Here is a 21,241-nt window from a genome sequence, read left to right as displayed (position 1 = left end):
ACTATCTGAAGCTGATGCTTGACAAAAACCTTCTATGATTTCTTCCAAAGTTAAATTAGTTTCATTTTCACGTAACCATGCTTTTGTTATATTGAAAACACCTCGATACTAATCACAAAAGTTCAAAGCATCCAGCATAGCGATACGGTCAGAGAGCACACCAAGGTGAGTATTCAGGATCTCGTTTACATCTCGTTTAAACAGCTCCATGTTCGTCGTGTCATTGGAAATGGAAACTTGTTTGGTATTACTTTCGATGTACTGTATGACGTGAATGTAATCCCCGCAACGTGTTGTAATTGGATCATATTCGCCTACATATTCATCGATTTGTGATTCAAAGAAATTTTCCTTTATTTGTTGCAGGATGTCAATGAGAGTCGTCCATTCATAACTTGTTACATTGATGAAACGAATGGAGAACTGCTGCTTCAAAATTATGAATGGGCTGAAGTCTCTGCATGGACTTTGACCACATCGAATTTCATAAGATGACATGGGGAATGCCATCAACAGCAATTGGTGTTCGTTTCGAGCGGCCATTTTGTATTGCTCCAACGCTCTGTCTATTGCATTCAGATCACGTGGTCCATCTCAGATATTGTGCGTTTGTTGAACACACAAATATTTCTTCACAAAAGGTCCTCCCAATACACTGTCAGTGTGCTTGTATTCCATAAGATTCTATACAAAATCAATATTTTCGATCCAACTGTTGTGTTTGTTATCCAAACTCAGCCATTTAACGTACATTTTCATCTTTCTTCCTCAAGACTTTTTCCACTAGATATATATCAGGATTTACAGTTTTTTGTAATTCTTTCCCGTATAAAGCACCCCTAATAGGTGCAGCCTGCATATCTTCTAGCATGAAGGTGGCGGGGTTGGTAATGTTGATTTTAATAATTTTGAATAATTCCGTAGTCCAATTGGGTGTATAGACTTTTTCGAAAACGTGTTCCGCCTTACTGATTTGTCCAACATCACCGACTTTGAATTTTCTCGGTCCAGCTATTTTCAGATGGGTATATGTTGATTTGAGAAATTTGTTTTTCGTTGGTTTTGGTGATTTTCGAAGGTTGTATGCCCGTCTTCGAGTGTCGCGTATCATTGTACGATTTTGTGATTTCAGGCAAAACATTCAACCATACGTAGATGCCATTCAGACTGAAATATTTGAAAAGTCTTTCTTTCAACGTTCTAATGGTACGTTCAGCCATAAAAGCCTTAGTAATGCTGTACGTATTGTAGTGATTTATTCCACGTTTTTTCATCAAAGTTTGAATCTTATTGTTGTAAAATTCTTTACCTTGATCGGTTTGTAAATTGTTTGGACAACGTTTCGTATGTGTCAAAATATCTGCAAACGTTTTGGTAATTTTCTCTCCCGTTTTTGATTCCAGTGGTCTAGTCCACACAAGTTTTGAAAAACAATCTATGACGACTAGAATCAGTTTGAAATTTCGATTTTGGTGAGCGAACGATCTCATCTCAGCCAAGTCCATCTGCCGTTAGTCATCTATTCCTTTGATAACTGTACGGCGTCGGGGATAATTTTTTCTAATTGGTTTATGTAGTTCGTTTACAAGTTGAATCTTGTCTTTGGAAGTCATGACGACTGATGGTAAAGATGTGTGAACCCCGCTCTTTTATTATGGTTATGCTCAAAATTCATTTTGTATCTTGTTGATTTCCTTGATAGTAAATTGTACCTTGGCTATACTCGAATTTATTTCGGTGATGTGTTTGGGGATGTCACCTTGGAATTTGGTTAGTTTTTCATTTACTTGGGTTATTTCTTTTTCGTGTTGCTTAGCTAGCTGATATATAGATGGAGCAAGTTCTTTATCGGTTCCATCCACATACTTCTTATTAGCAACATCGTAATCAGTGGTGGGGCTCTTCACATGACACAATTTCACATCACCACAATGAATATTACCATCTGAGGTATAATACAACAAAAATCCTCCAGAGGGCGTTGGCAATTTTCGCTTTCTGTTGCCATTTTGAAAATGATAATGTATTGGAGAACGTAGTGTATCTTATAGAATTATTTTTGCCTCTTTGAGTTCATTCGAAATGGCAATGATTTCATTGTTGAGTGAAGTATTTCCTGCATCTCGAGAGGCTAGCAATATTTTGAGACGTTCGCATAGCTCGTTGGGATCGTCCTAATGAATGTATTCAATGGGTTTCGTATTGAATGTCATTGCAAGAGGTAACGTTTTGGGTAGACATGATGTCATCGCAGTAATAGTAGTAAGAGGTGTTTCAGGTTGAAAAAACCCAGAACCAGTTTTACGACGATTTCCTCCTGTAGGAAACAACGGTTTGATTATGTTGCTGTACTTGTATCTCTGAGTGCCTTTTAGATGCCCAACGGAATTCTTGTGAGCGCTCGATAAATCCAAAATCTTTTTGTTCACATTCAAATCCTCCGCATTATAATTTTCAGGTATGTCGAGATATAACAGTTCATTTATACCGGGTGTTCCTTTCCAGTGATACCCAGCCATTTTTATGTATCCACTACGCTTGTCAAAATCGATTTCCTTTTGACCCAGGAACCATTTTGAAGATACCCCATCATATATGGGACCGTATACTTAGTCGATTTCCTTGGCATTTCCCCAATGTTTTTCAATGTACGGTTGAGACATTATCGGATATTGATCGATATATTCTTCTAAATCTTGTTCATTAATGCCTGACGCAACGTCGTCTTGTTCGTCTTCTGCATACCCACTAAAGATGTTTTCATCATCATCATCCTCATCTGTACCAGCAACATGTACGAAGGATTGGAATGGAGTCGTTTCAGGCTCTTCCACTGTCTCTTGTTTGACTTCGGTTTTTGCCTCAGTTTTCAATGGGGTACTAGCTGACTGTGTTGCTGTTTTATTCGCTATTTTCCTCAATGGAATAGACAGAGGTTTGAAAAATCTCTGCAATGACTCATCTTCTTCGGATTTACCCAATTTCAGAGCCAAATATTTTTTTCGAATGATGCGTGCAATTTCGTTGATTGTATTCTTTCGAATAACATCAACTTCTTTGCTCAACGGTTTCATGATGGTGAATGATACTACATCACTTACTGTGTATACTTATATATATATAACGTCCACCATTCTTATCGAAATCTTTCATTATTACAACGGTTCCATATCGATGTTGCCAACATTCGGCACACATTCTCTTGAATTCATCGAATACATGTTTCAAATTCATTTCATCCTGTTTGAAAAGTACAATCATATTGCAATTGTATCGTATCAATTGTTTGGGGATTTTTGAATATGTCTGACAAAGATAGGCGGCGTCAATGTTCTTATGCCTACATACAAAATAATATTCGCGAATTTTCTGTTGACCATCGCATGCGACATCATCGAAAATGAATATGGAATTTGATTTCGCTTCGTGAGGTTTTATAATATCCTCATTTTCCCTGAACGGATAATATCCCAACCCTTTGACTTTACTGAAAATTTCTTGAACCACTGGATATTTAGGTTGATACAATGATTTTGAATATACGTAGATATTTTCAAATTTGGCGCCATTCTGGTGGAATAGCAATGTTAAGATAGCGTTTGTCTTTCCACAACCACTCGGCCCACAAATTATTGCACGAAACGAATTGGGTAATAATATACCATGCTTCCCAACTACATTACTATTGTTGGCTTCATTCGAAAAGTCTACATTTTCAATAGGTAATGTCTTGTCTTGTTGAACGACTTTCATGATGTGATGTTGGACAATGAGTGCGCTACGGTTATAAAAAAACATCACAGTCATCAGCCAATCATTCTCAATGTTGACTTACTCCGGTGCAGGTGTCGTTAATTCGCTTATAAATAAGCTCCCGTTTGAATTACATCTACTTGGTTATCAGTTTTGCGGACCAGACACCAAATTGAAAAAGAGATTGGAACGCGGTGACACCGGTGTGAATCCTTTGGACGAATATTGTAAAGATCACGATATCGCGTACTCTCAAAGCGACTCATTAGAAGACCGTCATAAAGCAGATCAAGTGTTGGAAAATAGAGTTTGGGAACGTGTTAAATCGAAAGTCGCTAGTTTTGGTGAAAAAGCTGCAGCTTGGCTCGTAACTACAACAATGATAGCGAAACGTAAGCTCGGTATGGGGTTGTCCTTTTGACGTGATATGCTTCAAAAAATTAATAAAAATTGGAAGCCACATCCTACCAATATTAAGAAATCTAGTTCTTCGGCTTTGCGAGCTGCTAAAATGGTATCGAGACAAGCTGGAGGACGTAAAAACATACGGATACCTAGGATAATCCCATTCGAAGCAAAATCCGGAGGAATCCTACCACTCATACCTATATTCGCTACCCTTTCAGCTTTGGGTTCGTTGGCAGGTGGAGCAGGCGCTATCGCAAAAACCGTAATAGATGCTGAAAATGCAAAAAAGAAACTTGAAGAAGATCAAAGTCACAATAAAGCTATGGAACATTTAGGTTCCGGTTTGTACTTACGCAAAACACCTCGAGGATTTGGTCTGTTCCTAAAGAAACAACAGCAACGCAAAGGGCGAGGTCTTTACTCGAAAAAGCAAAAAAAAATCCTTCTGAAGCTACCGCATTGTGCATTATATGATTCGGAAATTCAAAAATGTGTCCATCAACTGAGAATTCTACATTTTCGTGGAGTCTTTATGCGCGATACGTTGCCAACTCGTGGTCCTCGGCTGCGAGGATGTGCTGTATTGAATTTGGATTCTCAATTGAATGCAGGCACTCATTGGGTAGCTTACATTAAAAACGGCAATGCTGTACAATATTTTGATAGTTTCGGTAATCTCAAACCTCCAATGGAATTAGTAAGATATTTTGGAGGGGATATAACGATTTCATATAACAATGATCAGTATCAAAATTTTGACCAGAGTAATTGCGGACATCTGTGCCTACAGTTTCTGCTCCATAATATCTGCAAAAATGGTTGGAGATAAATCTTTGCGAGAGATTTAACCCATGCTGAATTGAAAACTTTATCGATCGACTATTTGATTGGGAATGCTAAACCTTGGGAATTATTGGATGTTTGGCATAGATTACCAAAGGACTACCAACATCGATTTGTTTGTAGATTCGTTTATCATGTTTCATCCATTACCAACATGAGGTACCACCACCTACATCAGCTGCGTCATCGCTACAAAAAGCAATGTATTATGGTCCTATGGTCGCAATTGACGAAACACCTAATTACCCCATTTACCTACCTATTGCACATAGAGACGAAATAAACAATATTACGCTGCGAGTACTCGAACAACATTCTAGGCTCACTTATTTCCGAAACGAAGAAATAATAATTCGTTTGGAATAGAAGCGAAAGTAAGGTGCAGACTATCTATAAAAATAATTCAACTCCATACCCCAAGTCAGTCTCCAAGACCTTCATTAGTCGACAACTATTGACAACGAAAAATAAATTGTTTCTGGAATCTCTTGGTTATCATGTTGTCCAATCAAGTGTTCAACATTTTCCGAAAACCGCAAATCGATGAGTCCATACAAAAGGTAGAGTAGCGTACCTACTATCCTTATGTCAAGTCTTTTCGCAACAACGATTTTATTGAAATCAACATCAATCAATTTGATGCCTACGATGCTTTGTACGATAGTCTGCTGTTCATTAGTGGAAAAGTTGAGAAGACCAATGGGGACGGTTAGTTATCATTCGTAAACAATGCTGGCGCTTTCATGTTTCAATCTGCTAGTTATGAGCAGAATGGTAAGGAATTGGAAGCATTTCGTGAACTTGGAATTGTTAGTACTGTTAGTACACCGACGAAGATATCAAACACTTGACCACCTCCGCTTGGACTTTTCCCAACAATACAGGCGCCATCAACACAACTCACCTAACATTCAACATGCTCATACCCATCAAGCATTTTTTTAATATCTCCAACGATTATCAGTGTGTTTCCTACGGTAAACATACCATTCGATCAGTACGAGCTGGAGATGATAGCAACTGTTTCAAAATAGAAGAGACTCCTGCTGCACTAACACCGAAAACGGAAGTTAAATTGGAAATTGAAAATATCGAAGTGAAAGTTAAACGAATCTTTCCGCATGATCAAATTAAATTGCAATTTTTGAAAGCTCTCCAAGCAGACACTCCTATTCTCATACCGTTCAGAAAACGGGAACTTCATATGCTGCCTGCTCTCACACAACGTGCAAAAAATGAACAATGAACGAAAGACCTCGCTATGTGATTGAATGTTTTCAAAAAAATCGTGATTACACTAAAGTCAACAATGATTCAATAATATTCAATCTTCTGAATATCACCAATATAACGCTCACTCTAAACGGTGAGAATTACCCCAAGGAAAATATGCATTTAAATTTTGCAAAGGGGAATTTTTCACAAGCTTAATTAAACTACTACAATTTGGTCTCAGCTACAAATTGACTAATCAACATAATCCTCTTCTCACTTCCATCGTCTTTACGGACAAAGCTCTCTTTGTCATCGATTGTTCCAGAAGGTTTGAGAGCATCAAAAGTTCCAGTGTTGACGTTGAACTTGAAATCGAAGCATCCGAGGGATTTCCTCAAAATACTAGAGCCTATTACATCACACTGTCATAGAACACATCCCACTCAGCGAAATTATTAAAAAATGGAACTGAACATGTGATTTTGTTTCAGTATCAATCGAAGAGTCAACATGAGAATAGCTGTTGTATATATTCAAGGCTTCACCGTCGAGCAAAAATTCCATCCTAAAGAAATAGCCATTAGGATTGGAATTCAGTGTAATAACTTTTTACTGCTGCCAAAAACACCATTTTCCTGTTTGAGTAAAAAAGATCGCCGTACCGATTGTTACTTGGAGCGAAACATTCACGGATTGAGGTATTCCTCTGGCTTTGTGGAATATAGTCAATTGGATACCATCCTCATGGAAAATCTACAAGGTGTCGATGTCATTAATGTGCGGGGACATCAAAAACATGACTTTCTAACTGAAAAATTTCACGAGTTGAATATACCTACACGCGTTTGTGAATTTGGAGGGCTATGACAACACAACATGGATGGTTCCCACATTCGACAACAATGAAGGTGTCATCACATTCGCAACCGACCCAACTACAATTGCAGTGTCCGAAACGTAGATATTTTATACAAATGGCTTTGCGATATATTACCAAAATAAAAATGTATAATGAATTTCTATTCTAAATCTTTTCATCTAATCTCACCGCCTCAACCCTCAACAAAAATAGGAAACGTATGCAAAACGGTCGAAAACGCACGAAAAAACGATCGAAAACGCATGAAAAACGATCGCACGCAAAACGGTCGCACGAAAAACGATCGAATACTTCGCTCCTCCACAACGTGTAACCCCTCAACACTTTTGGGTGTCATTTCCTCTTTCTCCTGATGATGCTAACTTGGTTAACAAAGATACGAGACTTAGTGCCCTTCTGACATGTTAGAACGTTAGACTTCTGTTGAACCGACATGTTTTTCCTTAAATGATATATTTTGACGCACCCTGTACACTTCGACGCCATGTTTTTTTTCTGTTAATGATGTATTTTGAGACATCCCGAACACAGTCATATTCCTAACCCTTCATTTTCAAACCGGCAACGCTACATTGCCCCATAAACAACGATAAATTTCACAACCGGCAACGCCAAACCTGCCATGCTGGAATTGGCAGCGATAACCTCGATACCATCTCCATCTCTCTTTGCTCCGATTACGTCACACGCGTCTCTCGCTCTTACACACACATACACATCTTTATATGAAATATTATATCTTTCCCAAATCTAAGTATATTTTCCTATCTTCAACATAATAATGATGTTAACAACTTCCCTAACATTCTACGGAAATAAAAAAAAATGCGGTCAAGTATAATGATAAATTCAATTTCGGACCCGACAAAACAAACGCTATAAATACCCATCATTCGCAGTTACTTTCAATATCTTACGTTGGTGTAGAGGCTAAGGAAAAAGTCTACCACGCGGACGATCCGGGTTCCAATCTCATAACTATAAACTTTTTTTAATTAGAATCACGTGACTGGAACGTGACAAGGGGGCCGAGGGGTGAGGCAGAGTCGCAAGAAGGGCCGATAGATGAGGCGGAGTACCAAGGGGGCCAAGTTCCACGCTTGAATCGCTACGATACTCTTTCCATCCTGCGTCGATGACGTCACACGTTTCTCTCTTCCACTCACTGAAGTTCCTCTCTGAAATACTTACCAGAGACGCACGACCTTGAAGTGGTCGAGAATACGCCTTGTTCATCTACTGAGGGTTATTCCCCGGGGCATGGAAGCGCAAGAAGGTTGTCTGGATACCAAAGAAGGACGGTAATCCCTGGCTAATCAGTTTGTTGACGGGCATAGGAAGGATGTTAGACAGGTTTCTTGGCGGTATGATGCAAATCTGGTGCGAAAGAAAGTTGAAATTCTCACCAAACCAATTTGGTTTTAAAGGGGGGATGGATATTGTTATGGCAGTGGAGAGAATGGTGAATAGGAATAGGATAAGAGACATTAAGAGAGGAAGGAGATATAGTCTGGTTGTGGCGTTGAACCTGTCATACGCCTTTAATACCGCGTGGGCACCAGCAATTGAGGTGAGTCCGAGACGAATGTGAATGCCGGAAAATGTGGGGAGGACATGCATGAGCTTCATAAGAGAGAGAACAGTCACCTATGGCTCATTTTCTGAAACGGTGAACAGAGGCTGTCCACAAGGCTCAAGTCTGGGAACGACACTATGGTTGATAGTGATGGAAGCATGGTTCGAGCGAATCAACAGTATGAAAGTTAGACAAGGCATTGGGGTAACTGGAGTGCAAGTGCAGGCCTACGTGGATGATCAGCTTGTCATCATCGAAGGTAACTCCGTCGAAAGCATAGAGGAGAGATGGAAGTTGGTATGGAATGAATGTACGGCATGGGAGGAGGGCATGTGGTTGAGCTACAACGAAAGGAAGACGGAGTATATGTACATACCAACTAGGAAGGATGAAAGACCCCCGGTCCTAGAAATGAATGGGAGAAGTATGGAAAGGAGAACGAGTGTTAGGTACCTCGGAACTGTGGTGGACTCAGGATTATTGTTCATAGACCACCACCGGGAGACCGGGACCGGGACTGGGAGAAACATTGGCCTAAAGAGAGGATTGTGAGGGTGATATATGATAGGGTAGCCAAACCTGCGGCTTTGTATGGAATACAGGTGTGGGAGAATAGAGTGTATAATAGCAGGGTGAGGAGACAGCTGAGTGTAGCACAAAGGCCTTCCTGTTAGTCTCGTGTGGGCTTACAGGACGACGCCAACGGCTGCACTCAGTGTCATCACAGAAATGGCACCATTGCAGATAGAAGAATGGGCCAGATATCGAAAATGGAGAAAGAACGGGACTAGGAAATCTAAGGATAGGGTAAAAGGAGTAGATAGCATATTTCTCTGGTCGCAAGGGGAGTTGCTGGAGGAGAGGGAGGACGAAGAAGTGATTGAAGTATATGTAGATGCCGGAGCGAGGACTGAGGAAGAAAGAATGGGGATAGGCTGGGCATATGAAAGACGAGAGGATGAATGGAACACAGAGAATGAGTCACCGTACAGAGCAGCGTGAACGAGCCAGAGTTGATTGCGATCTTGCGAGCGATCAGCATGTGGAGCATGGATGAGAGCCTGAAAGTAATCAGTGACGCTGATATGGCTGTGGAATGTGTGAAAGCAGGAAGAGTGGGAAGTAAAAAGGTAGCGATGATTCAGCGGATGATTGAGGAAAATAATAATAGGAGAGTACGTACCCTGATCACGTGGAAGAGGGGGCAGGATCGTTACAATATAGGAAACACGAAGGCTCATGAGGAAGCCACAAAGTGCATGAGTAAAACCGATATTACATGGGAGGTAAGAAAGGCACATAGCTAAACGGATAAGAGCAAAATAATAAAAGAGAATATTAGGAGAGAATGGCAAAGGGATTGGGAGAGAGGCACGACTGGTTGGATGTTCTACATGTTCTGCAGAGCATTCGGATATCTGCCGGGATACCTGGCAAGATTTAACTTGGGTCCGGAGGTTCCCTACCCCAGTGAGTATTGGGAGTGAATGACTGGGCGGATAATGTTGTGAAGGAAGAAAGAGAAGGATAGATGTAGAGCTGCACACAAACAAGCTAACTATGAGGAGAAGTGATGGACTCTCCAATCAATCATGACCGGAAGCGGTACTGCTTGATTGTAAATACATCCAAGGATGTGCAATAATTATCATGTACAACTGGAATACATGGGTTGGGTCAAATAAAAGTTTAATTTTTTGTTGTATTTTTGTTAATATGTATGATTATTTTTGAAGGAGCCAGAATTGTTTTAGGTTTTAATTGATGTACTATTGAGTAAGGAATTATTTGTAAAATTTTGGGAAATAAAAGCAAAAAAGGGTCCTGTACTCCGCTGATTCGTCTCTCCGTATGGCCGGCGCCTTGCGCCGATGGTACGAGGAGGGGGTGAGTTCGGAGGAATAGGGGTTCCCTTGACAGTGGTGGCGCTAGATAGAGGGAAGATGCCTGATGTAAGACCTTCGGGATAGGATATTGATAGCAATGGCGTTACTCATGTCCTGACATTATTATATCCGCTTCGGATACATTTATATTTTTGGAGAAAACCGATGACTGGGTTTTCGTGACATTGAATTGCATCTGGATTCTCATTAAGATATGCAATCTCCGGCTGCCGGTGAAGATGTGCATCCGCAGCCGATGTCCTAGAATCCAAATGGAATGACGAGACAAGTGTGATGTCATAATCAAAGCAATATATTGCATTCTTGGTTTTCTCCAAAAAGTCGTTGATATACAATGGAAAGAGGATTGCGGAACACCAGCGTTGATGCTAAAAGTATTCGAGAGATATCCATCGACGGGCACTTGCAGGATAGATGGAAAGATAGATAAAAATGGCTGAGTATGGGGAACAAATTTTATGACACACTGAAACCGCATATCGATTTCTATCATCGTTTCCGAGTTACAGCATTTTTTTCGAAAATGTGCATTTTCGGAAAGTTTCTGTAACTTTTTTATTGTCGAAAAATGTCATTTATATGGAAATATTTCCGAAGCACTTTTTTACGTAGAATTCAATGGTGTAAAAAACTAACTTTTTCAAATGAGATATCAATATTTATTGATGGAAAGCTATTTTTTCAATGAGACACTCTGTATATTCCTGCATATTTGAATAGAGCCTGAAATTATCTTTCCAAAAATGTAGCACACTTGATGTTTTGCTAGAGTCATCTTTGAAAAACTGAAAAAATACCTCACAGAGGTTAGTCTCGCAAATAATTCTAGTTCATTAAGCAGCAGAACCATGCTGAAATTATTCAAGTAGATCATCTACAGACCGGTTTCGAGGTATTGCCTCCCATCAGTGCAGGATACAACCCAAACAGTTAAGTCCCTGGGACTAGATCAACTTCAACGCTGCTCACCTGCATGTATGAAACCCTCGTCTTAGAGAATATTCATTAACTAGTACCAGCTCCGTCTCGTGAACAAAGCCTCAAGCGGGAAAGAAACATTTTATGTACCAATACTCTAACAATGTAGACTGTATCGAGAACCATTTTACTGTTTGGATCGAATCTTTCCTGCACTGATGAAAGGTAATACCTCGACACCGGTCTGTAGGTGATCTACTCGAATAATTTCAGCATCGTCCTGCTGCTGGATGAACAAGAAACATCTGCGAGACTAACCTCTGTGAGGTTAAAAAAAATGTTTAAAATATGTTTCTCCGTTAAACAGCACCCCTACGAACGACAATCCTCAGAAGTCGAAACTTCTAGCTAAGGACTAACGAGGTCTTACCTTTTAACGTGTGATTTCTAACACGGGTTGGACGACAGCAAGTGAAAATCGATTGTTCAGACTGCGGCTTGAACCCCCGACCAACACGGCGGTCAATTGAGTGATTGAACAAAGCACCAACGGTGAACCGACCGGCTACCGACCTGCATGAATGTCTGTCGGCTATAATTCAATATCCAGCGTGGTATTAGCATGGGCGGTAGTTGTTTCCGGCAGACATTCACCAGAACCTACGGTGTAGGTAGTTGGAAGAGATTAATATTTTGAAATGTTTGGTACTGCAAGTTTCTTTGAACACGGCCCACCAGCTGGGATTTTGTTTTCCTTGAATATATTGAACAACTAAAACTCCTTTCAGAGAAATAAGTTGTTTTTTCAATATTGGTCATTATAATCTCAAACTTTTGTGAAACATTTTATTTAAAAAATACATACGATTTGAAAAGTCACTTTGTAATACCAGATATATTTATTTAGCACGTATTTTTATTTGACTTTTGAATTGATTGCCTACTTTCACTTTTTGTGAAATCTACTCACTGGTAAGGTTTGAAAATATTTTTTCCTTTACTTTGATGATGTATGAAAATATTTTATGAATTGTATTTGTTTATTTCATAGGCTTTGAGGCACCTGAATTTTCATTTTGTTAATATATGATAAAAAAAGTAATAAATAGCACATCTCCATTGATTTTATGTTACAGAAACTCTTCGGAAGTATCCTGTTTTAGCCTTTTTGGATAGATCTTGTATCGCTGATTACAAACTACCAGGGACGGATTTAGTGATTGAGAAAGGGATGAGGGTCTACATTCCACTAGCAGGATTGCATTTGGATGAAAAGTATTTTGAAGAACCTCGAAAGTATAATCCAGATAGATTTTCTGAAAAAATGTATAACCAAAATGGTTTATTTTACATGCCTTTTGGAGAAGGACCTAGAAAATGTTTAGGTATACGTAGACATTTTACCTGATTGAAAACAATAGTATATTACGTACCAAGTAGGATAAGAAGCCCACGAGCGAAAAATTGTGAGCACGAGGCGTCAGTCGAGTGCGATAATTCGTGAATGGACGTAATTGAGCTCATCCTCGAGGTGCGTACTATACTTTTTCTACAACTGACCGTAGAAAGGAATGGTACAATATATTTGTTCGAAATTATGGCTTTGGATAATAAACTCATTCAGTTAGTCAGTTAGTCAGTTAGAACTGACACGCATTACCGCCGAGCTACTCTGTGATGTCTGTGATGTGATGTATGATTGTGATACAAGTGCGAACAGGTATTGATCTGTAAAATATTTTCAAATCGCTTGGCTGTTATAGTTCACAGAATTAACGAAAGTAGGCTTTGCTTTAGAGGCGTCTGGCAATATGATTGGCTGTTGGCTGGTGAGGTTGAATAATTCAGTTTTAACCTTTATGTTGTGTCTTCGTATTTTGAAAATTGTCGTGAAAACTTCATAAAAATTGAATAGAAGAAAAAAGGGGAGTTGTGTTACCTTCGAAAACAAATATTTGCCATCTGGACCTTCCTTAATGAATGGATTTATTTGTTCATTGGTGAGCGTCGACGATTTCTTCGGTTTATAACCATCAGATTTGCGTTTTAGAGAAGCACGTTATTTGGAATATGTGATGATGTCTACAATTTTATTGATATTCAGGGTACTTCTCAGTAGGTAGTAAATAGCCCATAATGACGATGGTTTCAAAGTTTTTTTTCGGAAAACGGAGTTATGTTTTCCTTCTCTCTTCAACTCATAAAATTTTCGAAATTATGTTCGTATTTTTCTCTTGATTTTGTTGGCAGCAAATTTTTCATCGCAATATTTGCTTGCTCGGTAATATCTACCACAAATTTCTTGTTCGTAATCACTCATTTTGAATTTTTTACGAGATACTGATCGACAGGTCATAATTAGAACAAATTATTGTTGATTCACAGATATAACTAGATTCATTACCAACCCACAAACTGTTGAACAATAAATTCACTGATTTTGGCTTTTGGACAATTGAATGTATTCATGAGATCATATTTATCAGAGTACATGTTACATATCTCATAACTTTTTAAATTTCTTATGGAAGTGGTCGTCATTAATTTAGAATACCTACAGGTGTATTCTAAATGAGCCATTACCTACCTGCTGTCAAACGCATAATGATTAGTTTAAAATGGAGGGAGTAGAAAAACGCTTTTCTGATGTACTATGAAGAGTCTCCCCCTTTAAAATTTCGAAAATGATAAAATATCAAGGTCAGATAAAATGTTCGTAAAAATTACAAGATTTGATTGTTTCTGGTTCAACAGGTAATTTATAGAAGAATTTCGGCCTTTGAAATGTATGTTTTAATGTTATGAGTGAAATGATATTCATTTCTTATTTGATGTGGATGTTGGTCAGGAATCTTGTTCGCTCTTGTTTTTCCAAAAAAATTCGTCAGTGGCGAAGGAATGGTTTTTCCACAGATCATTTTCAGAATCCTTTCTTTATGTTTTTAAAGAAGCCAGATGATTATACGTATTTCTTCAAGCTATAATTCCGTATTCCAATTGAGATTTTACCCGCGTCTGATATACTCTCTTTGAATAGTTGATAATAATTATTTGTTTATAAAGCGTAAATATTAAAAATTGACTTTTGATTTTCTGATTCAATTTATTCATGAGAGCATCCCATTTTAAAAAACTATCAATTATTCGATCTCTAAATACACTTCAAATTACTTTTTTCTCATCTGTTTAGTATAATTTCTGTACGCCACTGCAAGACACAAGATTGAAGCAAAAACGTCACAGCAATTTCTGAGAATTTAGTGCTTACTATGTTGAAATTATAGTAGTTTGTTTTTAAAAATTTATGGTTGAAAATCGAGAGTCAAACCAACTTTCAATAGTCCTTTGCTGTGTCTATGAGTTCATATGAAATATCAAGTCAATTGAAAACAGCTGTGTCAACTATTAAAGTGACTATTTTACCATTTGTTTCAACCGAGAACAAATTATTGAGATTATGTATATGTTGAACAGACTAGGCCCAAGCATAACTACTCAATATGAATTTCTATAAAATAAATAGGACATCAATTGAAGAAGTCAAACAAATTCTCTCGTGGCGAAAGCTTTAGACAGATCCACTGAGTTACAAAACGATGTTTTCCCTTTATCGAGAAAATTATACAGGGTGTTTATTAAAAATGCGGCAAAAATTCAAGAGATTATTCCTCGGACTATTCTAAAGATATTTTGTCCTTCGATGATTTTTGATAGGGCGAGAATAATAATTTATTACCAAAAATTACATGCAATGTTTCTTAATCTACAAGAAGTGTTGAAAATGACTACCCCCGCTCGGATGCAAGAATCCAATCTTCTCCTCATTGACACGCGAACTCTTTCAAAAACACCAGGATCGTGTCTGATTGCGTTACACCCAGAAAATTGAGTGTCTGCAGCCGTTTGTAGTAATCGGAATGTTGTTGATAGGTACCAACGGAATTGTTAGAGTTTTCATTACTTGGTAGGTCCAGTGTAGTACGCTATACTTTTATTGTGGCTAAGTTGATAATTTAAAAATTACCAAAATTGTTATTGTCAGAATTTGTTTTCGCCCCGTATCTTCGAAACAAAGCGCTCTATCAAATATCGTCAAAGGACAAAATATCCTTAGACTAGTCCAAGGAATAGTCCCTTACTTTTTTGCCGCATGTTTAACGAGCACCCTGTATATTTTTGACATTACAAATTATGATGCATCTCACGCGAATCTGGCAATTCCAAAGTCGAACTGTGAAGGAGAAAAGAAATGAAATTTATCCATGAACATGTTGATTCTATTTTTTATAATTATTTTCTATAAGTTTTGCTTGGCATACATATCAAATTATCTGAAACAACAATTCGCATAGGCCAGTTTCAGCTCACCTACACTGTAGGGTAATGAACTGTCAGAAAACAACTACTCCCCTGGCTAATACCACGAAGGGAGTTGGATTATATCCGACAGGTGTCAGTCACTGAAGTTATTCCTGCGTATGATGTTGGCGATACAACTGCTGAAATCGATTTTTATTTATTGAAATCTTCGGGCTGTTCGACCACTCGTCAGTGCAAGGTAGTGTCTATCATCGACATGAAGTCGAACCGGTCTGCAAGTGTGTTCAATAATTGAAAATAGATTCTGGTAGTTGTATCGTCAACAGCATATGCAGGAATAAGAAGAATCCTGCACTGACACCTGTTGGATATAATTCAACGCCTTCGTGATATTAACCAGGGGAGTAGTTGTTTTCTGATAGGTGTCAGTCCATTACCTACACTGTAGGTAAGTTGAACGAATTGTTCTTTCAGATAATTTGATATACAGCCAGTCTTCAAGTATGTCGATATACGATTTACTCACACATACTGTCGAAGCACATTTGCAATATTTCTGCAGTAATAAGGTCAACAATATGAGCTTTGTTTACAATATTCCTTATTTTTTATGCCATTTTTTCTCCCAATTATGCATATTAATCTATATGAACACATTCGCCACCTCAAGTGAATTAGTAGCAGTATTGTTGTTAGCTAATGATTTTTTAATTCAGTTTTTGGTTACGCTCCAATAAGTGTTTTAAACTATTATTATAATCATTGATTTTTTTCATAGAAGGAGGCTTTGAGTTACTTCAACAGGCTAATTATTTCATTTCTAATATCTCGAATTTTTTTGTGACTCAACATTTCCTCTGATTTTCTGGAATATGTGGCCGGAAGAAATTTTTTTTTTCTTGAGTGTATGTGTTAATAATATTTTCGTGATATCTGGATGGGCAAGATAATGAAAATGAATAATTTTTTCAACGCCATTACAGTTTTCAATCTATCATACACACACGGGGGGTACCTGACAGTCACCAGTCCAAAATTTTATTTGTAATGCGTAGCTCACGTTCCAGTGTACAAAGTATAACGGGTAGCATGTTGGATGTTTCATGTAAGATATAGATAAGACAATAACGAGAGTAGTTCTGGAAATAATACAGTTCAAGAGTTTCAGACTTGAGATAGTCTGATTATCTGCGGCTTCAGTTTTTGGATTTCCTCAGGTTTCGCATAATTAATGTATATTTGCTAATCTCTAATTTATGAGAAAATCGTTTTAAAAACTATAAATGTAGTTACTCAAAGTTTCAGCTAAATTTATTGAACAGTATTCTTATACTTTTTTTTGAAGTATAACTTTTATACGCGCGCTTGACTTCGGCAGTAAGCTGGTAAATGCGTGAGAGAGCGTTACGAAAAGTGTGATCGGGCAAGGCGAACGGAAGTTAGGAGGGACGTATAAGTTAATGAACATAGAAAGAGAGACTTACGTTTCGTATATTACTGTAGGGGCAAGAGAGAGAGAGAGAGAGTGTGAGGTCCGAGCACAGATTTACGATCGAGAAGGCACTGAAGAGTTGTGAGAAAATTATCATACGTTGCCATTATTTATAGCAGGAGATTTCAATGTTAATTTTGCGTCCGAAGAAGGATAAATTGTGGTAAACTTTCTACCAGATAAATCAGAACTACAAATGAAATGAGCGCTTTCGACAGTTGGTAGTACTGTCATCTTCTGGCCAGAAGATGACAGTACTACCAACTGTCGAAAGCGCTCGCAGATAATTAATAGAAGATATAAAGCTTCAAATCCTTTTCGTAGAATTTAATATTAAAACACTCAAAATAAAGGAAAATTAGTTGCATCAATCAATATATATATATATATATATATATATATATATATATATATATATATATATATATATATATATATATATATATTGCAACTAATTTTCCTTCATTTTCAGTATTTTAATATAATATGTGCTCGCATATAATAAATAGAAGTTATAAAGCTTCAAATCTTTTTTGTGACATATGTCAATATTACAATTTTTGTTAAAAGAAGCGACTGTGCTTTAGACCACACGACTGAATATACAGTGCATTCCATTCAAAACGAACCACTCTGAATAACTTTTGATACAATGATTTTCAGGAAAAATAAAAAAACACGTCAACCATAGTATAAACATTCTGATATATTCACCTTTGATGTTACTTCCCCTATCTCACCCTCAGAACATGTCACCAATTTTTTTTCATGGTTCACCCTACATTGTTTCGCATTATCAGATACTCTCCTTGATGAGCAGATTTCAACAGTAGTCTGAAGCTTATGGTTCGGGAGATACAAATTACTTGAGTTGAAAACGAGCCACATTGAATAACTTTTGGAACAATGATTTTCAGGAAAAATTAAAAAACACCTCAACAATACTGTACAGGGGGACATATTTTGACATATTCACATTTGATCTAACTTTCCCTATCGCACCCCCAAAGCGTTTTGCATTATCAGATGTTCCATGATGACAAAGTAGAATACATTATGGTCTGAAACTCATAGTTTGGAAGCTAAAAATTATTTGAGTTGGAAACGAGCGACCCTGAATGAATGTCTGTACAATCTGTTACCTAGGTTTCATAGGTGTTTTTGTGAAGTATACTTATTTTGCCTAGTTAAGTTTGAATTCGATATTCTCTTCATTTTGTATTTGTCTCATTCTACAATAACGATTACCTATCAGGTAAAGTTACAATTGGTGTATCTGTTTTTGCGAATTCTTGAGAAGCAATGGTTTATACTTTCATACGCTTCGATAACGGATTGAAATAGTAAGTTTATACTACCAGAATGGACATAGTGCTAGAGCTGCTGCCCGTATGTTCAATGATAATCATCTAGGAAAAAATGTACGACACAAATACGTTTCGAAATTATTGAACAAATTTATGGAAACTGGATCTGTTAACAATAAAAAGCATAACCGTTCAGGAGTTGTCAACGATGAAGTTATTTGTACTGCAGTTCTCAGGCATGTTGGACTAATGGAAAATTTGCAATCTCTTACTAAGTTATTTCTAGAATATGAAATCAGTAGTACAAATGTTTACAGAATCCTTCATAAGTACAAATTTCATCCATATAACATTAGACTAGTTCATGAATTGAACGAAGATAATCTCGATAGACGTATCGAGTTTTGTGAAAGTCTCGCTGAACGGATCAACATCCATCAGAATTTCTTGTATAAAATTTGTCTTTTGGATGAATTAACGTTAAGTTTGAATGTAGAGATGAATCGGCAACATTGTCGAAATTGAAGTGATACGAATCCTCATTCATACCGTCAAGTAAATAACCAACGACCTCAAAAACTGAATGTTTGTGCAGGGAGCTTTTTTATCGATGATAATTTGACTAGTGATAAATATTTGGATATGTTGGAGAATCGAATAATACCATGCATAAATTGGGCAATTGAGGAGGATATGAATTTATTCGAAAACGAAATAGTTTTTCAGCAGGACGGTCCACCTCCAGTGCTACAATTTTTTGATGATCATTTTGCTGGTCGCTGGATTGGTAGAATAAGTCCTACAGAATGGCCACCATGAGGCATTGCAAAGAAATAACTGCCGAGATTGTCAACCATGTGAGGGCGGTAATGAAAGGTCGTTCGTACCATTGTATGGAAGCTGGTGGACAAGTTTTTGAATATTTACTATAGAAAAAATTTTTTTTCTTCTCATTGTCCAGTCATCAGATTTTGATTCAAGAATTAATAAAAAATCTCTTTTTCTGATTTATTTCTTCCATATTTGTTTCTAGAACGAATATGTCAAACTGTGTCCCCCTGTATACTATTGTTGAGGTGTTTTTCTATTATTCATGCAAATCATTGTTTCAAAAGTTATTCAGGGTGGCTCGTTTTCCAATCAAATAATTTGTAGCTCCTGAACCATAAGCACTATAGGGTGATCCATTTAAAAATAATTGGTGACATGCTCTGGGGGTGCGATAGGGGAAGTAACATCAAATGTGAATATGTCAAAGTGTTTGTTGACGTTTCTTTCATTTTTCCTGAAAATCATTACACCAAAAGTTATTCAGGATGCCTCATTTTAAAGGGAATGCACTGTATATTCAGTCGTGTGGTCTAAAGCACACTCGTTTTTTTCAACAAAAATTATACTTTATTTATAAATCGATTGAAATGAATGAAACAGTAAATGTTGAGTGTAGTTTACCACCACACATTAGTAAGATATACTTAATTTATATTTCTTCAAATTTGCTTCCTATTATTTTAATTTTTCAACTCATTCGAAGATTCCGGTATTTTCAAAAAAAATCATACATCTATCTTTCAAATCTATTGTGGTCTATTTTTCCAGCAAATAAAAGTTCATACCTCTGACATTCAAGGAGAATTTCTATCATCACATTCAAACGAAAGTTTTTGTCTGAAGGTGGTTAAATATTTTCCATTCAAAGGTTTAGCATCAAATTCAAATAATGAAAAACAATCTGAAAATTCATTACCAATCGGTTCTTCAACAAGTTGCCGTTATCATTTATATTTATTGAATTTTTTGAATTTTTCAGGTGGGCGATTTGGATTAATAAGTACCCAATTGGCTTTGATCCATATCCTATCCAAATTTGAAGTTCAAAAATGTGCAGAAACTCCTGACCCTATCGAATTTGAACCTAAAAGTATATTGAATCTATCCAAAGTTGGTTTACCGATGATTTTGAAAAGACTCACAACTGCAGATTTGTAAATTTTGATTCATAAGGAAGTATGTGATAACTCATATTCTATAAACCATATTAATTATCTTATTACGAAAATAAATATTGAATCCCTTCGGATTTCTTCATTTTACATATTGATTTGTGTTGAATATTTGATTTTCCCCGCCAGAGATACTTGGTGTTCCAAGAAAAACTATTTTAGCAGTGTTCAGTAGGTATAACCAGTTATTCACCTACATTAATACCACACATTTTTTGGAAAGACATGCCTCTCATGTATTCTTATAGAATCTATTTTGATTCATACTCAGATTTCCAGTACATATATCACTCATAATTTTTGATATGAAATATTTCAGATAAATATCATGAGTCCACAGGAATATAACATTGGATTTCTCAATGAGGTATTGCTCTATAGAGTCTAGAGTAAAAATCAATTAAACAGATTGAGTAAACACCAAATAATAAGTTGAACTACTTAAAATCAGAGCCAAAAAAGATACGTAGGTACTTGCAGTAGAAGCTGCAGAGAAAGTATTGATTTCTCATTCGATAGTCGATGTCAAAGCTTAGCTTCGCGTCATGGGGATCTTTGTTTATCTTTGTTAGAGATTTTTGTTGATCATATGGATGGCATCTTCATAACAAAATAAATC

At 37.2% G+C, this 21,241-nt stretch overlaps 1 protein-coding gene across 3 annotated transcripts in view; it reads left to right on the top strand.

The window, feature by feature from the left end:
• Positions 1-20,720, top strand: part of LOC111508686 (cytochrome P450 6k1) — a 114,041-nt gene extending 93,321 nt beyond the window's left edge. For all 3 annotated transcript variants that reach the window (XM_074173942.1, XM_074173944.1, XM_074173941.1), the window contains 2 exons: positions 12,637-12,885; positions 20,430-20,720. In XM_074173942.1, coding sequence (XP_074030043.1) covers positions 12,637-12,885; positions 20,430-20,608 — 428 coding nt within the window. In that variant the 3' untranslated portion in view covers positions 20,609-20,720. The remainder of the gene's footprint in view (positions 1-12,636; positions 12,886-20,429) is intronic.
• Positions 20,721-21,241: the final 521 nt, after the last annotated feature.

The sequence above is a fragment of the Leptinotarsa decemlineata genome, unplaced genomic scaffold, assembly GCF_025532065.1.
Source record: "Leptinotarsa decemlineata unplaced genomic scaffold, Ldec_3_MD MMD2_tig00000505_RagTag_RagTag, whole genome shotgun sequence".
Classification (NCBI taxonomy): domain Eukaryota; kingdom Metazoa; phylum Arthropoda; class Insecta; order Coleoptera; family Chrysomelidae; genus Leptinotarsa; species Leptinotarsa decemlineata.
Note: the sequence above shows the minus strand (reverse complement) of the source record. Positions and strands in the feature narration are given on the sequence as shown.